Source organism: Pangasianodon hypophthalmus, chromosome 6, assembly GCF_027358585.1.
Source record: "Pangasianodon hypophthalmus isolate fPanHyp1 chromosome 6, fPanHyp1.pri, whole genome shotgun sequence".
NCBI classification, from domain to species: Eukaryota; Metazoa; Chordata; class Actinopteri; order Siluriformes; family Pangasiidae; genus Pangasianodon; species Pangasianodon hypophthalmus.
In genome coordinates, this window is record NC_069715.1 from 20661703 (window position 1) to 20687753 (window position 26051).

Consider the following 26051-nt stretch of genomic DNA (forward strand, 5'->3'; position numbering starts at 1 on the left):
GATATATTTTGGGTAATAATATCTTGAAAACACAAAATAGGATGGAGGTAAAAGATTGGATAGATATAGGAATGGTAGATCAATTACATATGGTAAAATGATGAGGAAATTAATGAAATAATTATAGCAACTGTCATAAAAGGGCAGGGACATTTTAAGGTATTCAACATAATTTTGACACCTGTATTCAACACCTGTATGCTAGCTCATTCATGCAATTATCCAATCAGCCAATCATCTGGCAGCAGCACAATGCATAAAAATCATGCAGATACAGGTCAAGAGCTTCAGTTAATGTTCACATCAAACATCAGAATGGGAAGAATGTGATCTCAGTAACTTTGACCGTGGCATGGTTGAGTATTTCAGAAACTGCTGATCGCCTGGGTTTTAAAAGCACAACGGTCTCTAGAGAATCGTGCAAAATTTGACAGTTGAATATTGGAAAAAGACCAGGTGATGTTTTTCCAGTCTTCACCTGTCTAAGGGTAAGGCTATGCCCACTGTTTAGCAGTTTCTGAAATACACAAAACAGCCTGTCTGGCGCCAACGAGCATGTCACAGTCAAAGTCACTGAGATAAACTGAAGCTCTGTACCTGTATCTGCATGTTTTATGTAGCCACCACCTAGTGGCAGAGGCATAAATATAAATAATGTTGGTTTTAAAATGTAATATAAAAAGTACAAAAAGATAATTCATGTTAGAAATAGAAACTTTTTGTTAAAGCACCTTTTCTGTGTAATACAGCAGTCTTTTTGCGTAAGAGTTTACCAACAGAGTACATCTTGATTTGGCAATCAAGACCTGGGCTCTGACTTGGCCATACCAATGTTGATTTTCTTCTGAAGCCATTCCTTGTTGACTTGGATTTGTGCTTTGTTTCATTATCGTGCTGGAAGGTGATATTTCTTTTCAGCTGTCTAACAGAGGCCTGCAGGTTTTGTGCCAAAATAGATTGGTATTTGGAGCTATCCATGAATTTTTTTTTTTTGGTGATAAAAGGCTTCTGTCTAGCCACCTGACCCTATAGCCCATGTGAGGAATATGAGAGATGCACATGCAGGGAGTGAGCAGCATTTGCCAGATATTCCTGCAGCTCATTTAATGTTGCTGTAGGTCTCTTGGAAGCCTCCCTGGTAAATTTTCGTCTTGTCATCTTATCAATTTTGGAGGGACATCTTGTTCTTGCTAATATCATTGTGGTGCCTCATCTTCTCTACTTGTTGATGATGGCCTTCCTTGGTACATCTATGGCTTTCAAAAATCGTTTGTACCCCTCTCCTGATCAATACTATTCAACAATAAGATCTCATGCATGCTTTGTAAGCTCTTTGTGGACCATGGCTTCAGCAGTCCGTTGAAAAAAATTTAAGATGTCAAGAAAATCCTGCAACAGCTGATCTTTATTTGGGGTTAATCACAATCACTTTTTTGAAGAGAGGTGTATGATAATTATGTTTGAACATGAGTTTGAATGCAATTGGTTAATTCTGATCAAAATCACATGGCCTACAAACTTATGCACCCAGGTTATTGTAAGTTTTTTCTTTTACTTTTTTGCTTTGATTTCCACCAGTATTTTGTTGGTTACTACATCACATTAAAGGTGGAAAAACATCTGACATAATTTACCTTTTACATCACAAAAACCAACAATTTTAACAGGGGTGTGTAGACTTTTTATATCCACTGTAGTTTCTGGTAATATAACAACAAAATGAATAACCACATGTTTATTGCAATTAATAATATTTATTGCGCATCCTTCATAGGAGCATTTACGTGAACAATTAGAACATTGGTCCTATAGCGATCGGTGACATTGCTGTTATTCAGAAGAGAAAGATAGAGTTGTCATAGAGGCTAAATATTTTACAATGATAATAACTGGAAATAAACACTTTTTTAATACCCTTCTCCAAATCAAGCTCAGATGAGAGTAGGAATTGTGAATTGAGCTTTACCAATAAATGCTACAGATATGTTGGTGGCATAGAAGCTGTGCGTATTGACTGCGTTATGACACATTTCTAGTGATTATGACAAAGATTAACATAAAAGGGAATCAAATGAGTTTTAATTAATGTGATGTAACTTAGAGATTCATTTCATTAACAGAGTCTGCGCAGAGATGAGAGGTATATCCACTGGGTTAAAAAAAATTCCTTCCACAGGAGTTTTCAAAAATATCTCTAGCCACATGAAAACGCAAAAACAAGCTGAAAAGTCAGACCTGAGCATGCCAGCACAGTGAGAGTGTGTCTTATGCTCTTATGTATAACACCTCAAGAATAACTCTACAAGCACGCATATTGAGCATTAGAGAAGGTGCAATGAGGAAGAACACCAACATAGCCAAAAATTCTAAAATGAAAAAATAACAAACACAAACATTCATATGTGTGGACTGATGAGGTGGAACTACTTCTTAAGGTTACGCTTGAATACAAAATTTTCACCCATGTCATATTCCAAATCTGTTTGTACTGCTGGAGCAGTGGATTCAGGAACAGTACAGTACATGAATTCTGGAGCCTCCACACATGAGTGTAATAATAGAACAAAGAAAAAAAAATTGCAAACATGTTACCAAATAAGAAATTACAGATTACATAGGTAATAACCTGGTCAGCAGCTGTAATAAAAGGAGACCCATCACATTCATATAACATTCAAAACCTCAATGGGCATGCGCAGGTTGCCCATTTTTTGAGAATCTTTATTTTTCTGACCCAGCCCACATAAGTAACTTGGAGTAGTTGGAATACTTTGACATAACCGCAAAATATTTTACTATGTTAATAACTGGAAACAATTTTTTTTGGGGAATCCTATGCCATATATTGTCAAATGATGTAGGTCTGCCAGATAAGGGAAAGTGTCTGCATGCCCACGGTGCAAGTACAGTAGTTCTTGTTGTCGCTCAGTATGTAAAATACTTCATTAAACTGTATTCATCATAAAGAAAAATACTGAAAAAAATATGAACATGAAAGGAAAGCTTACAGAACACAACTGCCCAAATAACTGACTGGACAAGTAACTTGGTCCATTCACTGATATGGATAAGGGCAGGGTTAAAAATGATACAACCAGCCACTAGAGGGCATCATAGACATCTGGGTTAACTTACTGTATCAGTCACTGTAAAGTCAACCGTTACAGAATTGAATTGAACATTGCTATAGTCAACTCATTTGATTCACAATAATGACTCACTTTAGTGCTTCAATTCCTTTTGAACTACCTTTTTTTAATTAAATCAAACACTAACTATAAATCAAACACTACCTTTATTCGATTTGCAAGTTACGGCAGTTACAGTGACACCTACCTTCTAGTATTTCCATGCTTGTCAAACAATTTGCCCAATTCACCTAAAAGAGTAGTTCAAAATGAATGAAAAATTAATCAATCATCCTCAAGTGCATCTAACAAATAATATGAATATGATGGAGAACATTTAAATTGAGTCTTTAAAATGTGATTAAGTCCTGCTTCTGTTAAGCATCTGATAAGCAATGACACATCCACTTGATCCAGGGAGGCAAATGAAAACATACAAAAATAATTTTCTCCTCTCATAGAAAAAACATAAAAAACTACCAACAGTATTTTGCAGAAAACAAATAAAAATACTTTATATTTACACCATTGTAAAGTGACTATAACAACTTTCATTTCTGTCACACAGGTTCAAATGTGCATCTTCATACTTCACTCATTAATGTTTACTGTGTAATCTCATTTTCTGCATCTTCTTCCTTCAGAATCAGTTGTGGGTGTAAAAAACAGGTTCTTCTTTACACAAATGCCACTCTGACTTGGATGACTGCAGGGAAGCTCCCTTAATAGCAGGCATTCTTGTCAGACGTGTTGTATAGAGATTGGATGTGTTGAGATGGTTGTTTGTTAAACTTTTAGGCAGATGGCCCTTTTGCACTTGAGTCTCAAACCCCAGAGTGGAGTCTTTAGAAAATTCCACAAAGCTTTTCTTCTTAGATTTTCTTCTCTGTATCTCTGGATGAAATGGAGACAAAGTCCTGTCTGATTTACAGGACAACAAAAGGGATGTCTTTTTGTGGAGTTGAGGGATTTGGGGATAAATTCCCTTAGTATCCATATCTAGTGCCTCCTCAGTTTTAGGGCTGAGTGGTAAGCAGATTTTAGGACTTGCCCAAGGTTCAATTTTCGGTTGTTCCTTGCTCTCTGACGCAGGCAATCTTGTAATTGCCTTTATCTCACTATTTTCTGTCTCTTTTACCTTATTGAAGTGCTTGCTCTCATGCATGCCCAGCAGCATTGCAGACTTGCACACTTTAGGGCAGTACCGACAGCTATGTTCTGTACTGAACCTTTCAAGATGTTTTGCTTCATGGCTCTTTTTGGTGGCAAGGTAGAGGAACCGCTGTGGGCAGTATGAGCAGCGGTAGCGTTTTTCACTACTCAGGCTACGAGTCATCACTGTCGAGTTAAAGCATGAGCCATCCTCGGTGCAACTTTGGCAGGCAAAATCCTCGGTGAACGGGACATCTGCATTGGGAAGCTCTTCGAGAGGACACTGCTTACCACAAATCTTGCAGCAAGGCTGATGGCAGTTGACGATATGCATGCTGAGGGAGGCTGAAGTCGAGAAGGAGCTGCTACAGCAACGGCAGGTAAAATTCTCTTTTGGACTTTGACTCCTTAGCTCCATCCTAGACTCAGATCCCTCTGCTGCGACTCTTTCATCTAGACCACAATCCATTTCCATGAAGTCATCATCTGGTTCAGGAGACAGTGGCTTTGTATAGTACTGAGCAGCCTTTAACCTTTTCCGCTTGGATCTGAATCTTTTGCCCTTCTTTTTAGGTTTGTATGTGTAATAAGGACGCCACAATTTGTCATTTTCAGGATCATTCACGTCATCGTATGGCTCATCTTCTGTGAGTGAGCTTGAAACTTCTGTCCGTAAGCGCAGGTTTGGGAATCCTATACCATCCTCTGCCATGTTACCTTTCTCATTATCTTGCTTCCAGTTTCTTCTCTTTTTCCTCTTTGGAAACAGCTTTGAGCCTTTAATCTTGCGACGAATAATGGCCTCATTGCCAATTTTGACAGTTATCTGGCACAGGGGCAAGACTTGGTTGTTCACTGATGGACCAGGACAAGCAGGCTTGGCAATGTACGTTTCTGTCTTTCCATCAGGGCGAAGGTTCTGCGTCAGGGTCTCTGGCTGTGGCTGAAGTAGTTGATTAGCCATTACTTCAATAGTTTGTGCAGCAGCTGATAATTCACTAAGCTTACTCAGTCCCTCAAATGAGCACACAGGTGGTATGTTGAGGAATGGTAGAACATCTCTGCTTGTGTTACTACTGCATTGCGTGGGAGATGAGTCATTTCTGGGCATTATCGTAGAGGACCTTGTGTTTTCCTCTACTGTCAAAGACGGGGTGTATCCACCTCCAAAAACAGGTGACACAGTGGCCTGAAAGCCTGTCAGTCCACTATGGGTATTAGTGGGGTTAAAGCCTTTCTCTTCGAGGTGAGACAAATTCTTATCAGAAGGCAAAGGAGTTTCTACACGTTGGTCACGTGGCTGGTCAAAGGTAATGTGAGGCATTTCCGAAGCCACCATTTTTGGAGTTGCCATAAAGGTCACAGGCATTGAGAATAATGATTGACCACTAGTGGCACCCTCTGTGTTACGAACAGGAGCTGTGCCTTTAAGTGGAGCAGCTTGTGAATTAGCATCTAGTGGGGCAGTGAAAGAATGCTCGTGGTTGCCCATGACTTCAGAGTAAGTCTGACTGTAACTCTTGTACCTTTTCTTCTTGAACTTCATTGGTAAAAGTCTGTAGAGCTTTATGGGGTATACACTTCCCTTGAAACCACCATTAGCAGATTTTTTATTCACTGCCAGACGTGGATCAATGCCATGGAATGACTTCTGATGGTTTTTGAGGATGTAGTAAGTCAAGAAGGTCTCCAAGCAGAAGATGCACTGATAGCGCCGCTCTCCTGTGTGCCAGATCTCATGTTTGGTACGGTATTCTGCCAAAGCAAAAACTTTATTGCAATAGTGACAAGGATAGGCTCTTTGCCATGAATGCACATTCTCATGTCTTTTTAAGCTAGACAGTGTTACGTAGGCTCGCTTGCACACACTGCATTTATAAGCCCGCTGACTGCTTGATTTGGTAACGCCTTCTTGAAGTGCTTCCAAGGGGCCTGATAATGTACTATCAAGTTTTGGAGGATCCTGAAGATCAGAACTTGGGAAAGATGTATCATCTAGGATGGGTGTGATACTTGAGTCTAGACTGCCTGAAGCCTCTTTGCCATTTGGCTCCAGCTGTGGTAGACCTTTCACACACACTTGTTCGTGATTGCGCAATCGTTTCAAGTGCATGAACTTTTTATGGCAGTACTTGCAAAACAGATGACTGACAAATCTTCTCTTGTGGCTTTGCATATGGACAGCAAGAAGTGATGAACTGCTGAAGGCCTCAGGACATTGCTGGCAGCGGTAAGTTGTAGATGTTGGTACATCTTCGGGAATTAAGGAAGGCGGATCATCATCCTGTGGGGGCAAAATCTCAGGTGGAGGCAACAAGTCTGGGGCAGAACACAAGGCTGAATTTGAGCTTGAAGACTGCAGCATAGATGTGGAGTCAGGGGGACCATTTTGTACAACAGAACTGCTAACAGGACTCTGAACAAATTCACTAGTTTCATTGGATATGGGTGCCAAAACTTTACAAAGTCGATGGCGCTTTTTAATGGGACCAAGCCTATGATTGGTTAGAGTCTTGCAAGGTAGCACTACAGGCTTTATGACCTCTTTATCATATTGTTGCACCTTCTCTTTTACCTCAGAAGTTTGATGGCCTTGGCTTACAGCATACGAGTGCTCAAACATGGCGTCAACAGAATCACTTTCGACAGATGGTGTTCCTGATAGTGGTTTTTGAGCCATGTCTGGTGATTGGTGGCCATTACTATGTGAGTCCACTGAAGTAAATGGGTTGTTAACTTCTGGCACTTCTGTGATGGAGAAAGCATTAGTTATTCGTGGACCTTTGGAGCACTCTTGCTCCTCAAGCCGTGGTGCCTCTTTCTTCAAAGTGCTGCAAACAGACAGTTTTGTCTGATTGGTTGAACTTTCTGATTTAGAAAAAGCTTGGCTTTGTGCCATTCCAGAGTCTTGTCTTTCAGTCTCAAGAAGCTTCTCCAGAAAGGGGATCCCTAACTTTTTCCCTGCAGCTATTAAGGACTTGTTGTCCCCTTTACTTGCTAAATCCACTTTGGAGGAGTAAATGAAATTAAGGATGATGGCAAACACCTCTGACTTCAGATCTGGAATTTCCAGCACCTGGCTGGAACCGCAAGTCTCAGAGGCTGCGAAAGCATTGTGGAAATATCCACTAGTTGCAGCCAAGACATTTCTGTGAGCACGGAATTTGATGTCCTCCACAACAATGGTAACATCACAGAACAGGCCAAGTGAGCGTTGTTCACTGAGCCGAGAAAGGACAGTGTGGGGGTGCAAATTGTCCATCATCCCATTACAGCTGGAATGGACCACCATCATCTACAAGTGTGGATGAAAGAGAAAACAATGTCATTAGGATACAATGTTAATGGGCAGTGTTATCTCAACAGTAAAAGTTCTGTTAGTGACTGTAATGTTAGTTTAAATCTCAGAACTGCAAAAAAGTTGTTGTTGGGCCCTAAGTGTAAATGTCATAATGTACAGTGTTCTAAAGTAAATTGCACACATTTTCACTTTGTAGACATGCAAAGTGACTTTAACATGGTCAAATTTTCCCATTGACAATGGTGGGATGCATACAGAATAATAAAAAACAGCACTTATTGGCCTCATTGTCATTAAACTTAATGACAATGAGGCCAATAAGTGCTGTTAGAAAACAAAATATATGCAACATATGATGCGGTCGACACAAAATAACTGACACCCACATGGTGACAGCTGCAAGTCTAATAACATTCAGCTGTGTTATTCCATATTCGTTCCATTTTTCTGTAGGCTGCATTAAACAGAAAGATATTGAAGCTAGTATGTGGCCAATCACAATGTGTATTGGCAGTATATGTAAAATAGAAAAAAAGACATTAAGACTTTTAGCAAAAAGACACTATCATTTTTTTTTGTATTATATGGTGCAAGCTTCCAAACAGAACTTCTAACCACAGCAGCTTTAGTTCTGAGACCTCCCCCATCTGCAGTTGGTCTAAATACCACACAGTTGTGGATGAAGCAGCTCAAAATATGTTACCTACTGCTCTCTATTTTTATTTTTTTTTTTTGCCTTGGAAAATAAATGAACACTACAACCAGCATCTCTCCCTGACACATTTGTGCTTCTTTCACCATCAACATGTAGATTTTGTACTAGCTCAGTCTGACAGACTTGCTATGCTAAAGCATATCTAAATGTAACTTTATATAATGCTATGTAAAATCTAACAGCATAGTTACAACTGCATGATTTTATGATTTAAAAAGAATGTTATGCAACACATTCAAAAAGGTGTTAAATATACAGAGTTTCTCTCAGCAGCGGTTAAAAAGTATGTTTCTCCAGGCAGCTTAGTGCCAATACTCTGGCTGCTCCCAGCATCACGCTGCCATACCATGCTAATTCCTTAGCATTAAGACAAGCACCTGTTCCCTGGTGGGTACATGACTACATTTTCACTTGCAAAAACAAAATTCCTCTCTGAGATTTAACTGTTCAGTATTGTCAGTAATGTAGGCAGTTTAGGGAGCAGAAGGGACGAGTTGTCAAGTCAGCTGAGGTAATTTTCTCTCCTGCCTTGTTTGTGGATGTTTGCACTGGTTAAAATGGATCCTTTAACATAGTAGCCTGAGAAGGTCAAATATCAATGAGTCATGCAGGAGTTGGTTATCTATCTGAAATACCTCTCTGAGCATTTGATTAAAGACTTAGAAAAGGAAACTGTAGGACTGAGATGGTTGGTGTGGGGGTGGCTGGATTTGTTTGAGCACATCACCAAAACTAAGGGAGCGGAAAAGGATGGTTAGGAATTAATCCTCATCCCACATCTTGTTAGGATCACCCAACAGGCTTTGGCCAGAGGACTTGAAAGACAAATACATTGCAGAAAAGGTAGGCATGGATTTTTTTTCATCCATGTCCTCAGTTATGAGACTTGCAAAGCAGTGGCATGTCAAAACATAGAGAGTACAGTGGAAATTGTGGCTGCCACCAAGAGGGCTGAGGCTACCTTGACAATGACTAGTATATGAATGAAGTTACTAATGAATGAATTTAGAGTGTCATCATAGAGGACCCTGTGTTATGAGAGACAACATGTATCTGTAACTGAAAATAGATGAGCTGATGCAGTACACCTGACACCAGGCAGAAGTACAGGCCTCATTCTCTAGACTCTGCTTAACTATTAGGGAACACCCCTTGGTGGCAGACTGCAGCTTGCCTTGGACATAAGACAGGAACAGGAGCAACATACCCAGTAACTATGGTTACATGCAGTTACATTAGCACAACCAACCAATCTACCTCGACCAGTCTGGTATAGAGGAACTGTCCAGGTCAACTGCACACACTGCAAAGTCTGCAGCTTCAGCATGGCATTAATTGTTGTTACAGAACCCATGGAAACATGGCCTGTCTAAATTGGATTTACTGCCAGTCTCCCAGTACCTATGAGGTTTCCCAGGTTCGACAAGATGTTGAATGGGTTTGGTCCCAGAACCTTTTACTCACCAGCAATATTAGATACTGGTGATGGAGGAACAGTTTGAGGACATGTTTACCACTAACCCTAAATGAACTAGCTTGATTCAAAACCATTACATGATGCCATACAGACTACTCATCCAGCATTTTGTAGAGCTCAGAGTGGAAAAAGATACAGCAACTCAGTCATTTGAGTCCTCAAGCCAGTTAGTCAAGTCCCATAGTGATGGTGGCCAAGCCAGATGGAACCCTCTGGTTCTGTAATGACTTCTGGTAGTTAATCAAGGTGTCAAAGTTTGATACCCAGCCCATCTCCTGGGCAGATGAACTAGATGAGCTGCTGGGTAGGTAATTTCATACTTGGACTTGACTAAAAGATACTGGCAGGTGACATTTGCCTGTAAAACTGCACCAAATCCGTTCTTTCCATTTCTAACAGTCCCTGGCAGTATAGGGTCTCCCACCCAGGCTCCACAGGGACCCAGTGCCACACGGGTCTCAGAGTCAAACCAAAGAAGTGTTTTAAGCATCAAGAACTTCTCTTAGCCAGCAAGAAAAACACAAGTACATGCTTTTTCTGGTGTTGGCAGGATACTACAGATGGTTAATTGCTAACTTGTCCTCTATAGCTGCCCCATCACAGATCTCTTAAACTACAAATTAGCTTAAAAGCAACAATCCTTGCCCTGACTACTCTTTCACTCTCCCTACAGACTCACCCTACAAAGTGTGACCTTCAGACTGGCAATGTGATGAAGCATGAATGGGTACACAAATACATTTTCACCTATAGATTCAATGTAAATACAATTTCTAAATGGGCTGTTCCACATTGTGGGTTCTGTGTTCACAATACTCTCACCACATCACACTAGTACAAAAAATATTATTAAACATGATTATACACCTTTTGCAGTTCTCAAATAGCATACTTTATAAACCTGAAAATAGCCGAAAATAGCTGGTAGTGGCATTGCAAAGTCCATGTTCTTTATTAATATCACAGCAAGAGAGTGATCCTACAGAGTTCTCAGAACAGAGCCTTGGCAGGAATTACGGCACAGCCCTGATCCCTTCAGAATGGACCACACTGATAGTGTTCATGTGAGAAATACAGCAACGTAACATGATAAGCCATTACAACTACCAAATAAGCCACATTACAATTTACTTGCATATTATAATGCACAAATTAAAATGCAAGTTGAATTTCACACCTATTTTTTTAATCTTTCATGATTTTTTTCACATACTGTTTAAATCCATTTCCTAAAACTAATGTTACATAATTCATTGTTTTTACACAATTACACAAATATGTATCAGTGTTTCATTTAGGGATTCTGAATTTTGCATCTTTCAAATTTGAGACCTCCATGAATAGAGTTAAGCCCCATTTTCTGTTCTACAGTTTGAATAATTGTTCTGGCTAAAAAAAAAAAAAAAAAAAAAAAAGTGCATTCTTTATGCAAATGTATGTACAGTTGGGATCATAAATTTACATACGCCTTGCATAATCTGCAAAATGTTAATAATTTAAAAAAAATGAGGGATTATAAAAATTGCATTTTGTTTTTATTTAGTAATGCCCTGGATACATTTTTCACATAACAGATGTTTACATATAGTCCACAAGACAAAATAATAAATTAATTTACACAAAAGAACCGGTTCAAAAGTTTACTTATGCTTGATTTTTAATACTTTGCGTTGTTCAATGGATGATCAACAGCTGTTTTTATTAAGTTCAATTGAATTTTATTTGTATAGTGTTTTTAACAATGGCTATTGTCACAAAGCAGCTTTACAGAAATATATAAATTCATGCTATAAATTTTATATCTTGGAAAAAAGTTATTTGACCCCATGTTTTATTTGATGTGTGAAAAACTAACTGCCCGTTTAGTTACTCAATCAACAAAATCCAATTGATAATTGGGTTCAATTAGACTATACAACCAGGCTAGATTACTGCCAGCCTTGTTGGATCTAAACATCACTTAAATAGAACAGCAATTTAAGGTAGGCTTAAATGTCTCAACATGCAGCACACTATGCTGTGATCAAAAGAAACAGATGAGATGAGAAAGAAAGTTATTGGAATGTATTAGTGTGGAAAGGGTTACAAAGCCATTTCTATGGCTCTGGGACTGCAGCGAACCACAGTGAGAGCCATTATCTCCAATTGAAGGACACTTAAAACAGTGGTGAATCTTCTTAGAAGCAGCCGGCCTACCAAAATTCCTGCAAGAATGTATCGACAACTCATCCAGGAAGTCATAAAAGAACCAGACATATATCTAAGGAACTGCAGGACTCGCTCACCTCAGACAAGGTCAGTATTCATGATTACACCATTAGAAAGAGACTGGGCAAAAAAAATGGTATCCAATGGAGAGTTGCAATGTGAAAACCACTGGTACACAAGAGAAACATCAAGGCCCATCTCACATTTGCCAAAAAACACCTTGATGACTCCCTAGTCTTTTGGGATAATGTTCTATGAACTGACGAATCGAAAGTGGAATTTGTTGAAAGATGAGTATTTGTTATATCTGGTGTAAAGCTAACACAGCATTCCACAATAAGAACATCATACCAGCAGTCAAACATAGTGATGGTAATGTGATGGTGTAGGGATGCTTCCATGCTTCAGGCCCTGGCAGCTTACCATAATTGACAGAAATTAAGGTTTTGGAGTGGCCTGGTCAAAGTCCTGACTTGAACTCGATTAAGATGCTGTGGCAAGATTTAAACGGGCAGTTTACACTTGAAAGCCCTCCAATGTGGCTGAATTATCAGAATCATTTGGTTGCAGTTGTTGCTGCTAAAAGTAGAACAACCAGTTATTAAGTTTGGGGGAGTTTTTTTTTTTTTTGAAATGATAATTAAATGTTAATTTTACGTTTTGAAATGATAATTTAAAAACTGTGTTTCATGTTTCCTAATGTTCTCCTTGCCTTATATTACATTTTGTGTGAGGCTCTAAAACCATTATTTGTGATAAATATACAAAATGGGGGTTTCTTTTTTTCAAAGCATTGCATCTTTCAAGAAAACTTATTCCAAAATATTTAAATAGGTTTTACAATATTTAAAAGGATAGAATAAACACACCGTTTTCTGAGTGTGCATGAATCACTGCCCATCTTCATGGTTCAGCATATTGCCAAGTGAGTTGCAAATATAGATTTTGTGTTTTTGTTTCTCATTCTTGATTTGGATGCCTATTTGGAGGTTAGCTGCAACTATGTCTCAACCTCCTGGATTGAGGCAAAAGTAACAAAAATTACCCAAGCCAAGCAATAAATCAGCCAGACCAAAATGCTTGCTTAAATAATGACACAGATGTAATAAAAATGACAATAAAATTATGGAGAATTATTTATTCCCACTTCTAATGACCAACTGAATTTTTAATTCACATTTTTTAACCACCTTATCAAAGGCTAGAGGGTGGAAAACCAGAAGGGGGATACAAATCACACCAGGCTACCACTAAATGGTGAACACATGGAACAAAACAATGGGCCTCGTTTAATCAAGCTGGATATGAATGGATTGAGTTGTAAATCGTTTGTATGATAATTTACCCAAGACATTTGGTGTTCATGAAAATTTGTAAATTCAGAAAACGTTCATATTCTACTTGTGCTCCTGAGTGTGTGTAAATATATGTATAAGAAGAATGACGTAAACCTCAATTGTTCATATGTTAATATACGGATTACGCTTATCTATTTCCATTACACGCACAAGTTTAATATTTTTTTAAACCTGTCGTTTCATATTAATTGCATTAAAGATATATTAAATATAAATAATAAAGACAGCAAGTCAACCCAAATCCATTTTAAGACAAATAAGACTAGTCTAGACTAGGCTAGAAAAAATACCTCTGTATAAATGGAGAATGGGCTGGTCTGGGCAAATGGTAGACGTAAGCCGAGGCTGGCTTATAAATCGGTTTCGTTTGCCATGGCATCGTCTTTTACTGCTGCGCAACACTTTAGAGCCAGCACTAATTCAGCTGACAAAAAGATCCTGTGCCATTCCTGTGCATGTCCAAATTTTGTCTATGCTTTGATTTCTTGCTACTGGCACATTTCAAAGAGAGATAAGTGACAGATCTGGTATATCTCAGCCTACAATGAGAGGTATACTCCCTTGTGTGCTGCTTGCCATCATCCGGCTCATCCCGAATACATCAGAGCACATTCCTCCTCCAGCCCTAACTGTACGTCAGTGTCTCATCATGGAGGTCTGTAAAGCAGAGGTTTCTGGCATAAACAGGAGAAATACAGCCATCCATTTAATTCCATCCATTTAGCAAGCTTTATTTACACCTTTTCACATTTTGCAGTGATTGGCATATTTGCTGTAAACTTACTCATGTCACTCATTGCTGCAATGTCCTGCACTGCTCTGAGCATAGTGTCCTGCTTTTTCAAGACAGCATCAATGAGGACTCTTTATTTGGCCTATTCCATATTTGGCCTTTTCAGGTGCTGTGACTCTGCAGGTTGCACTGCAAAAATGATTATTATTTATTTATTTTTTAAATTCTTGTAGACGTGAGTCAAAAGTATTTCCAGTACTGCCGCTGCCTTTTTTGGCCATATAGTAGTCATTTTGCGCTTTCCGCTCTGTGAGCTTTGCCTTTTATGGAGTTTTGTGGGCGTCACTAAATGAGAATTTACACAAGGCATTTGGTATTCGTGAAACTTTGTAAATGCCAATCATCTGTGCTGTGCATGTGCCCGGTGATTTACAAGTGATTGCCATTTATCAACACACGAGTATGAAGAAAATCAGCGTTTCCGAAACTTTTGTAAATCCGGCAGAAATTTTTAGTTTGGTTTAGCTTACACAAACATTTACACACAACTTTACTACAAGATTGATAAATGAGGCCCAATGTGCATTTAGAACACAGACAAACACAACACAATCCCACACTAACAAATAATCCTTAATCTAACAAAACACAAACACCAAACATCAAAATAATAGGCAGCCATGAAGGCCTTCATGTATGCAAATTAGTGCCTGCTGCACGAAGGCACAGCATTGATACTATGTGGTTACAGGTAATGATATATTTTGCTAATGATAAAACAACATTTATTCTTTTCATAATAGACAGTATATTTAACAACACAAACTACAAATGAGTAAATGTGACAATCACAGATACGCCATAAACACAAACACCATTTCATACTTACCTTATAGATGTTGCTTTAATGTTGTTATTCTTACTTTATATAAACAGTATTATTACAGTTGCACATATGCCATTGAATGGAGAACTGTAAACAGCATCGATAGAATAAACATTCAGACCACTGATAAAGCTCATTGTGCAAAACACAAGATGGCAGCAGAGCTTCAGCAATGGAAACCATGTCCACCTCATGTTTACCAACCTGATAGCCATTAGTGTACTAGAGCTAATCAGAATAACTATAGCAAAGCATAAAGGAGCAGGTTACATAAATACTTATATTTTATACACAATTATAAACATATAAACTTATTCATAAAATTTTAGATACCTTTAAGACGATTTGTAAGAGTTCTTTGGAGGGTTCTTAGGCTCCTACACAGGTTCTACTAGGTACCCTCTTTGATAACGAAACCCTCTTGTAGAACTATACAAAGAATAAAAGAAATTGATGGAGAAATAGAAGAGGAGGGATAGAAGAGAGGGGCTGCTGTGAGCGTCTTTCATCATCACGACAAATGCTCCGCAAAAATGCTTCCTGCAGCCTCCACTTGAAGGGATTGTTTTTCATTTTCTCACCAAGAATTGTGATATTTCTTATATTTTGTTATTGGTTTTTAATCTCCTATAGATGCAGAGGTTAATATACTTGCAGATCATTACACTAATACCCATCTGTGTGTGTGTGTGTGTGTGTGTGTGTCTGTCCAGGAGTATACGATAAGTGCTATAAATATTCATTGAGTGGGAGTGGCTAACGCTCATTTCCTGTATCATGTTTTGGACGCCCTAAACCAACTTCTACAAGCATCTTGTTTTTAATATCATTGCTCTTCTACTTTCAAATAAAAGCACCAATGTGTGTGCGTTACATGTAATTTAATAACATTCTTATTAAATGGTTATTATGTTGTTATTAACTTTATCTGTCGTTCAATTTGATCTTTTCTCCTATCTGTCTCTTTCTTTTTCTTCTCTTTCTCTCTCTCACCTCTCCTCTCTCTGTCGCTTTGTCTCAGGTATGCTTTGCATTTCTCTTTCTTCCTCTTTTGGTGACACTGTTCCCTTTCTTAGTCTCATTTGTATTGTCTCTCTTCCTCTCTCACTGCATCTCTACATCATCTGATTGTATTCCAATTCTAATTCTTTATGATGTCTGTGTTTTTCGTTCACTTTTTGTATGATTTGCACTGCTGCCCATTTCCTCAATGCAGCGCGGCCATTTTAAAACATGAACGAGAGATGAGTCAGCCTTGGTGAATACAAAATGGCTGCTGGGGTTTAACTGACGGTTCAGATCACTATCGATTGTGAACAATGCTTGCGTTTCACACTTTGTGATGAACGCAGCACAAATTAAGCCAGTGCTGTCCTGGTTTTAATGCATTTTAGAAGTATATCTATCTATTTGCAGATTTCATTCATATGTACTTAATATAAGCTGCCTAGCAGTTAGCATGGTACAAAAAAACAGCAGACAAAGAAGTATGACCAATCTACACACACACACATGACATTTTGTTAATATGACACTAGATTTCCTGTTTTTAAAGGTTTTTGCTGTAAGGAAATCATTTTTAATTCACATGCGGTTTGTGAAAGCTACATTTGCCGTGAGTGCGTCTCTGACTATGTGAGCGTGAGAGAGAAAAAAAGAAAGAGATAGAAAACCACATGCGAAGCTCTACATGAATTACACAGCAAAAAAAGGCACAGTTCATCCACCCACATAGGGCTATGATGACCTCATCAGGCATCTACATAAAAGATTTGTTGATTTATTATATTTTTTGCATTGACTAGTGTGCATAGGAAATAAAAAACTCATGTACAAATCTATGCATAAAAAAAACAAATCTAAAGCCAGTGTGCAAAGCCTTCATGTTTTCATTCTCTCGTAAGGCAGAGAAGTTGGTATGATCACTGCTGAAACAGGCCTCTGTTGTCGGGGCAACGCATTTATCAGCAATTAAGCTGGGTGATGAATGGCGAACAGTGTAAAAATTGTGCTTAAGAGTCAGCTTAGCAGCATATGTTAAGATGGAGGATAGGCGGCTTTGCCTGCCTGCTCTGCTCCTGCGTTTGTGTGTGTGTGTGTGGGTTTTGTCTGCTCAGCCTCTGGACTCTCACACTGAGGGCTTGCTGCATCTTTTCCTGCGATGGCGGCTCGCGAATGAGTCAGTAAACCTGCTTAATAGTGCAATACGCTAAAGGTAATTGTTGGGAGTTTTTGTTTTGTTTTTAACACGGATTTTGTTATGTTGTTTCCGCGTTCTAACTCCCCATCCGCAGATGTGCGAAAACGGATGCTGCCACACCCTTATTTAACATAGTGTAAAATAGCAGCATAGAAAAAAGCGATGAGCGGTCAATCATGGCATGTGATTTTTTTAAACAATTAGTAATAAAAATAAAATTGGAAAAAAAAATCCCCTACCTCAGCAAAATGAAACACAGCTGCTGGCGTCCAGTCATACGCAGAGCAAGAATCGCATCACAGCGCTTTCTGCAGAGAAGGAAACACGTAGAATATACTATTTATTTCTGTTCATCAGAGAATGAGGTGAAACAGATGAAACAGAAAAATGCGCCATCTTGCAACGAAAATAAAAATTGACTCGTTTGACTCGTTGCTTGCTGTCTAGCACTGCTCTCAAAGTCTGTGCGTCATCTCTCTCTCTCACTCTCTCTCTCGTGCGCTCTCTCTCTCTCCATCCCTCTCTCTCTCTCTCTCCCTCTCTCTCTTCTCAGAGCCCTCTTTCTGCTGAGCTTCAGAGGTGGCATCGACTTTGCTCTGGAATAGCCACTGCAACTTTAATCAACATGGCTGAAAAACGGTTGAGAGCAAGAGACAGAGAGATGAAGAGAGAGAAAGAGGGATGCAGAATGGTACGATGCTAACATCAGAAACACTGCTGAAACACCAGGGAAGATGATGGACGGCGAGAGAGCAGGGAGAAGAAAAAGGCAGAGCAGAACAGATGCATGCTGCGAAAAGAGAAAAGGATGAAAGGGTGGATGATAGTATAGGAGGAATGACTGCTCTGTAGATGTGGAGGAAAGAAAGAAAGACTGGAAACAGGAAAGCTGAAGGGCAGAGTGACCAAAAAAGAGACAGAGGTAGAAGCAGATCCCTATGATGCTAATGTCAGGAAAAAAAAAAACTGATGGCGATCTCGGGTTAGCAGCAGTGGCGGTGGCTAGGAGATTAGGAGGGAAAAAACAGTGTCTATACATTTGCATACAAACACACACACACATCCGTGTGAGTGGTTTCTGTCTCCTACACGCAGGATAGACAGATCCATCTTGCATACCGCAGCCCTTTTTTAATGCATATTTTAATGCAGCTAAGCTGCAGCCTGATCAATGCAGTGACATCAGAGCGAGAGCGAGAGAGAGAGAGAGAGAGAAAGAGAGGGATGGGGGGAGAGAATGAGGGCACAGAAGGAAGAGTGCATGAAAAACATGAGTGAAGAATGAATGAGGGCACGGAAACACAAGGGAAGATGATGGATGGCAGGAGGAGGGAGTAAGGATGAGAAAAAGAAAAAAAAGGGAGAGAAGCGGAACAGACGGATGTTACAAAACAAGAAAGGATTAAATGGGTGCACTATGTGAGGACAGACAGAAAATTATGGATGAGAGAGAGTGAAAGAGGGGCATTTTTATTGTAACTGGACATTTTCTGTGGTTCTGAGTCTTCTCTAAGAAGATACACATATCAGCGTTCTGAAGTGAATGTAAAATAAATAAAACATGAGCTTGCTTGTGTATGTGCATATAGAATGGTCAACCATGTACACTACGATATAAAGTGATGTCCCTTCAGTTTCACAAGATATATGTAGAAGCCTGGGAAAACCCTTAATGTTTTCTTTTATACAAAACTATAGTTCTAGCAGATATATATATAAAATTATATATATATATATATATATATATATATATATATATATATATATATATATATATATATATATGTATGTGTGTGTGTGTGTATGTGTGTATATATTTATATATACACAGTACTGTGCAAAAGTCTCAGGCACATGCAAAGAAATGCTGTAGAGCAAAGATGCCTTCAAATATAATGAAACTAAATGTTTCTACATTTAAAAAAATAAATCCTGTAAAGGGCAGTAAACAGTAATAAATGAAACAGTCAATATTTGGTGTGACGATCCTTCGCTTTAAAAAAAAAATTGTAGTCTCGGGTACAATTTCTGCAGTTTTATAAGGAAATGAGCTGTAAGTGTTACTGAGCATCTTGCAGAAGCAGCCACAGTTCTTCTGGAGACTTTGACTGTCACACTTGCTTCTTTTTTTTGCAGCAAAACCCAGCAGCCTTCATTATGTTTTTTGTCTGAAAAGTGTCTCTTATGTAATATGCTGCTTTCTTTACTGACATACAAACATTTTTCTGTGGCATTTAATTTTCTGCTGGAAAACTAATGTTTGGAAATCTAAAATGTTTTTGTACTGAATCAGTAATGTAGAAGTTATAAAATAAAAATGTATAACAAAGTTTGTAGTAAAAAAAAAAGGGTGCCTAAGACTTTTGCACAGTACTGTGTGTATATATATATATATGTAGAAACATTTAGTTTCATTATATTTGAAGGCATCTTTGCTCTACAGCATTTCTTTGCATGTGCCTGAGACTTTTGCACAGTACTGTGTATATATATATATATATATACACACACACACACACACACACACATATATATATATATATATATATATATATATATATATATATATATATATATATATAGTCTATTTTGAAGCCCCACCCGTCCAGCTGTCATTCGGTGTCTTAATAGTAATATCCTTCATTTTATTTAAAAAAAACAACAACAAAACATCTCACTGATCTCTACATTTGTAGCCCTAATCAAACAATTATGAATCTACAATGGAAAACGAGTAATCATTTTGATCAAAGGAATTGCTGAAGTCAGCCTCTCTAGTCTTATCTCCTGATCTCAGAAAGTAAACGTCAGCCCTGGCATTTCACAAACAGGAGCCTCATCTTTGCTCTTCTTCCCATCTCAACTAATCACTGTCTGCTCTTACATCGGTGCTGCAATAATCGCCGATTAATTCTGTGGCTAATTTTCCGCACATAGCATTAACAATCAAAAATTAGTTTGCATTGGTGTTTCAGGCCTGAATGGCAAGATATTTGCACATATATGGTACATCATACACCAGCTGAGATAAGTCAAACGTTATCACGGCCCATCATGAGGCACAAAAGAAGTCCAGCTACACGGTGAGTGGCTGGAGGTGGTAGCCAATCAGGACAGAGTGTAACAGTGTATGAGTGTAAACAAAGCAAATAAGAATGAGAGAGAGAAAGAGTCCAGTTCTACACCATAATAGGACATTATTCTACACTATAGTAGGAAAACAAATTCAGGACTGATAGTTTTAGCATTTTTCTTAGTGCTCTAATTTTGTGAGAAGCTAGCAAATGATGCATGTTAGTCAGTGGATTTATCTTCAGTGTGGAGTAGGTGCTGAAGCCCCTATATTCAGCCCACTGAGAGATTACATGGAGCAACGAGCTTAAAGTTTAGCTGTCTAACATTAACTAACTAGTGCATACTATAGGTTGTGCTGTTTATGATCTTGCAGAATGATTACACTCTGCAGGTCAACGATGCACGGGCACTGCACATAGCAATATTTTATATAACAATGGTTTGTGATAACCCAATGTTATATGTAAGGAGTAAAACAGGATGAGGTGTGCAGAAGAACAACTGAAGGGGTGGTGTGATGCGGAAGGCCGTTAACACCACAGAGCTAATTATTTTTTCAATAAGCTCAAGTCTTTTATTCCTCTTATACGCCAGGCAATTTGCCTCTAAATTAAAATGGAGAGTGAAAAGAAAGTTCCCTGGTGAATAATGCTGAACTTCGTCCTTGTTGGGTCTGGGACACCTGTCACTCAGCAAAATTAGATTCATTTATTTGCTTTAAAGCTTACTGCATTTATACAAATATCTAAATTATTCCTAAAAATGGAACATTCCTAATTACAATTTCCCATGACACATTAAGTGTTTTGCATGCAATATGTAATACACTAATACTGACCCGTTAGAGCACAGAGCTTTAATTCTGAGCTACACAGTTCAAGAATTTTGAGTTTACAATTTAGAAATCCAGCGTTTCAATGTTCAGCTCAATTACGGTTGGTAGTAACAATCATACACAATCATTTAAAAAATGCATGATGCTTGTAAATGTGTAGCAGCAAGGCGATGTTGTCAGTGGTGTCTCATTGCCTTCATATCTTATTTCCATTCCCACCTGTGCGCACACACCTGCAATCAAGATGAGCCCTGAGCATAGGATGGGTTCCGTTTTCATCCAAATGTGTACACAGATCAGCAGTGAGATGAAGAGATGATCTAACGAGATGGCCTGGAGCTACTGAACACAACACCGCCAAGAATTGCACACTACAGGAGAGTGAACAAACCACATTTTCTCTCTGAGTCACCGAATGGTGCGTAGGTGGTGTGTTGTCACATCACTCACTTCCTGTCTAAACACGAGCAACATTACCAAGTTAACACTAACTCACCCATCCTGGAGAGACAAGAGCTTGCTGAATTGCATTCAGTCTACCTAACACCAGTGTGCACTTGCAGCACCAGCACAAGGAGCAGTACCGTTCAACAGCTGATGTGATGTCCTAACAGACTTAGAAAAACAAATGGGCTTGCTCATTCACTTGTGTGCTAAGTAGTGGGTTTGGGTATCCAATTTTTTATTCACTGATTCAGTAATTGCCTTTTCCTGGTCAGGGTTATGGTTATGGATCCGGAGCTTATCCCAGGAACGCTGAGACTGAGGAAGGAATAGTCCGTGGATGGGATGTCCATGCACACACATTTGCACACTCCTTCTCACACTGGCGTTATTTAGCATAGCCAGTCCTCCTACTGACATGTTTTTGGAAGGTGGGAGGAAACTGGAGAACCCTGGGGAAACCCATGCAGACACTGAGAGTTAAACTCCAGACAGACAGTATCTGAGCTTACCATGCCGCCGGTATGGTATAGTATAGTATAGTTATAGTTGTATAGTTGTTTTCTTTGCTTGACTACGTATGTACGGTGCTAGATTGGATTGCTAGCTTGCTAGCTCTAAGAATCTTGCCAGCAGTATTGAGTAGCACAGTTCCGTTAGCATGTCATGTACAAATGTCAGAAGGGGGAAAAAATGAGGGGAAGGGGAAAAAAGTTTTGTTCATAATCAGCCTTATACGCATGTACAGTAAACCCTTCTGGGTAAGCTGTGCTACTGAGGCCCTAATAAAGATGACTGCTTGACAAAAAAAAAAAAATCACTACTTATGGCAGAAATAATCATCTAACACTCTTCAATTCAAAGAAGTAACATAACAGCCCTCAAGATGGACAACTGCCAATGGAGAAAGAAAAGGAGGGCAACCAGACAAGGAAAGATGTTAAAAGCAGTACTGGAATGCAGCCTAGATCTTTTATAGTCTTCCATTTATAGCCATTCTCTACATATGGAACACGGGCTTGATTTGAGACCGGTGATCATCGATTTTTTTTTTTTTTTTTTTTTACCTGCATTCTTTCACTGTTTTGTCAAAGGACACTGTGTTAGATTGCAGCAATGCCTTCTGGGTAAGTTGAGCTCTTCCAGCCCTCATCTAATGCACTTCACTCGAGCTGACAAAGTAACAGATAGGCCCTTGTGATGGAGGGCAGCCAAGTTGTGAAGGAAAAAAAGGGAATGAGAGAAATGGTTAAACAGGAATGAAACAGCAGGTGACAGGATCAGTCAGCTGTGGAAAAAAACAACAACAAAAAAACCAAACGAGAACAGTTTGTCTGATTCACAGTAATACAACGGAAATGCTGCAGCACATCAAAAACATCAAAACACACACCTCAGTGTTCACTGTAAGACCAAAGCGCTGACATCATACAGGAATACCAATGAGAAAGAAGTGTATAAGAATTAGTGCAGTGTGTGTGAAGTGTCAGAGCGAGCCAGAGTAGGGTTAGTAATTCTGTACCAACCTGCAGTGCAGTCGTCCTGATCATGATCGTCTCGTCTGCTTCTTCTCTGACCACACACTAAACACCGAGCGTGCAAGTCAGTGTGCAGTGCCGCCTGCTGGGGATTATAAATAATGTAAAAAAACCAAAACAACACCAATAAAGCTAGATGAATGCAAAGAAATAGGCCTTACTACATAATGAAGGACCATTCTCCTATACCATCCTCCATGAGGACCTTTGAAAAAAGAGCTCTTACACACTTACACACATACACACATACAGTCACTGTCACATGGCCAGCTCTGTAGTCCTACAGTGTCAACTCAAAACACACTCTCCCTCCGTCTGTCTCTCTCTCTCACGCACACACACACAATACCCATGTGCTATTTTTAGTATTCTCAATGAGAGAAACTGAGAATGTTGATTCTCATACCTGGTTCTGCTCTTCCTCCTAAGTCATGAACCTGAATCCAGTAGCACTATCTGTGTGTGTGTGTGTGTGTGTGTACACATTTGTGTTGTGGTGTACTCTTCTCCCTGGGCAGCTCTTCCTCTGGCCTCAAACTACTGCGTCATTCCTCTGTTGAATGAGAGGGAGAGAGATAAGAGGAAAACAAATCCCTCATTATGTCACCTTATTTATTCTTACCTGCTTTCTGACTGACTTTCTGTCTCCTTCTCTGTGTTAAATACTATTAATATATGTCAGTCACTGGCAGGCCTTCTATCTCCCTCCCTCTTGCTTTTTCTCTCTCTCTCTCTTTCCCTCTCTCCCTCCCTCCTTCTCTTTCTCTCTCTCCCTCCCTTTTTCCCTCTTTCTCTTTCTATCTCCCTCTCTCTCTTTCTCTCTCTCTCTCCCTCCCTCCCTCCTTCTCTTTCTCTCTCTCCCTCTCTCCCTCCTTCTCTTTCTATCTCCCTCTCTCTCTTTCTCTCTCTCCTTCTCTCTCTCCCCCCTCCCTCTCTCTCTCTCTCTCTCTCTCTCTCTCTCTCACACACACACACACATGTCAGATCCCTGACCTGGAAATTACATAACACAGTAAAGCTTCATTTCAGCTGAGTGCTGCATTGTACCTACATCTACACCGCTATATGTAAGCACTCTGTGTACAGTCAAAGCAGCTTGCGTAACTGTTTTGGTTTTTTTGCGCACGCAGTAGAAGAATTTAATGACACCTACTTTTCCGTACATGACGTTCCTCCCCGTCAACCAGGACTCTCGTGTGTGTGTGTGTGTGTGTGTGTAAAAAAAAAAAAAAAAAAAAAAAAAAAAAAAAAAAAAAAAAAAAATTATAACGCGCCCTCTGTTGGTCATTGGCTGTACAACAGCAGCGCCGCAATTCACCACAAGATGGCGGTAAAGCTGCAAAACTAGCAAGGTCTAGTGATTAGGTCACATCGATGCCGGAAGTTAATTCTTCGTTTTTTTTAAAGTGTATGTTTACATTTATATTTTTTTTCACAGAGATATTTTTTTAGTAGAGCATCGTTTTGCCATTGCCTTTTGGATTAGAAATTTGTTATATGCACTGTTTCAGGAGAAAAACAATTAACACAAAGTGTGTTTAACACATGCTAGTAAACTAGCAGCTAGTTTTTCACTGTTGCAGCTAGTTTTTCACACCATCAACCATCTTACCTGCAAACAACAGCAACATTTAAAGTCATTAAGCTCCAGTAACCAGTCAAATAGACTAATGACCTCAAAATAAATATAATGAAAGTAGTAATAATGATTGGTAGGCTTCACAGATCCCTCAGGTTCCCCAGACCTCATGTCACTTGCGAACCTGATGCATGTTTCTCAATAAGCAAAACTCACTCGTATTTTATCTCACTCACTGGGACAAAACTCATTTCACTGGAGTTCACTTTCATTACAAATTCCTTACACGTTTTTGAAAAAATACTTCACACATTGGCTTCATTTCTAAACAAATTTTAAAGCCAAATCATTTATTTTTCACTTCATTTTCATTTCCTTTCACACTATAGAGCTTTTTTCCCTACACTTCTCTATCATTCTGTACTGAACAAAAAATCAAGTGGAAATGTCATTGTCAATAGACAATATAATGCAAGAATGCAGAGATATAATATATAGAAAGTATGTGTGTGCGCATGGTGCCCTAGTGTTTTTTTACACAATAATTTAGTGTATCAGATAACTACTTCCGCCACCCCGATGAACTTTGCCAACCAGACTGAGCATTAATACATGCATGTATAAAAAGAGTACTGGAAATTTGCTCTATGAGGGGAAAGGTGGAGGAATCAGAGAGAAAGTAAGAATCGAAAACATAAGTTGAGATAGATAGTTAGACTACAGAGAAGAAAGGATCACTGTCAAGGAGGCAAAACAGCCACACTGGAAATTCAGATTACACTAAATGATGACCAAGTCATTAACCAAGACTGGGCTATGAGAGAGGCAGAAGGAAGAATCCAGTTCTTTTCTTTATGGGTGATTTAAAAAAAAAAATCTGCTATTCAGTCATAATGTTTGAGTTCAGTTCATTTTTATGGTACAGAAGTTAAATTTCTTACATTCAAATCAAACAATGGTTCATGTACAGTGTCTACTTAGAGTTTTTGGGAGTTTTATTTTCACCTGTAAACATAAAAGAGTATAAAGTAAATAAATACATCATTAAAGACTTAATTGCAATTAATCAGTGCAGTGTGAAACATAATAATCTTTATAGATGATTGAAATTCATTATAAACTGTAATCGCAGTCTTCAGTTACTCTGGTTACTGCATTATCTCACATGACTAATGTCCTACTTACCTGATCATTGACTTGTGGGTGTTTATAACCAAACCCTGCTTGATACTTTTCCAAAACTTTGGCCCAGATTTGTCACTTGGTCTTCCTGATGCTGTACTCCATTCAGCTAATTATGTGACTTCTGATGGCAGCTGGTTGCACCAGAACTAATTTAAGGGTTTTCACAGCAACAGGATGTTTTTTTTGTTTGTTTGTTTTGCAAAGTACATTGATTTTCTCCACACTTCAGGATTATGG

General features: G+C 39.0%; 1 protein-coding gene across 19 annotated transcripts; it reads right to left on the bottom strand.

Moving 5' to 3' along the window:
* Positions 1 to 1734: 1734 nt before the first annotated feature.
* On the bottom strand, positions 1735 to 24268 carry zbtb38 (zinc finger and BTB domain containing 38). 19 transcript variants are annotated; one of them, XM_053234837.1, is made up of 8 exons: positions 24204 to 24268; positions 23457 to 23603; positions 23212 to 23279; positions 23039 to 23135; positions 17398 to 17466; positions 15292 to 15387; positions 12851 to 14261; positions 1735 to 7575 (listed from the first exon to the last, which is right to left on the bottom strand). In XM_053234837.1, the coding sequence occupies exons 7-8, from the start codon at positions 12866 to 12868 to the stop codon at positions 3775 to 3777; spliced, it is 3819 nt and encodes a 1272-aa protein (XP_053090812.1). In that variant the 5' UTR covers positions 12869 to 14261; positions 15292 to 15387; positions 17398 to 17466; positions 23039 to 23135; positions 23212 to 23279; positions 23457 to 23603; positions 24204 to 24268; the 3' UTR covers positions 1735 to 3774. The 19 variants fall into 19 exon arrangements, with proteins under 19 accessions (XP_053090812.1, XP_053090817.1, XP_053090816.1 ...); XM_053234842.1 differs by lacking the exon at positions 24204 to 24268 and having other exon boundaries at positions 12851 to 13996; positions 14124 to 14261; positions 23457 to 23867; XM_053234841.1 differs by lacking the exon at positions 24204 to 24268 and having other exon boundaries at positions 12851 to 14013; positions 14124 to 14261; positions 23457 to 23867.
* Positions 24269 to 26051: the final 1783 nt, after the last annotated feature.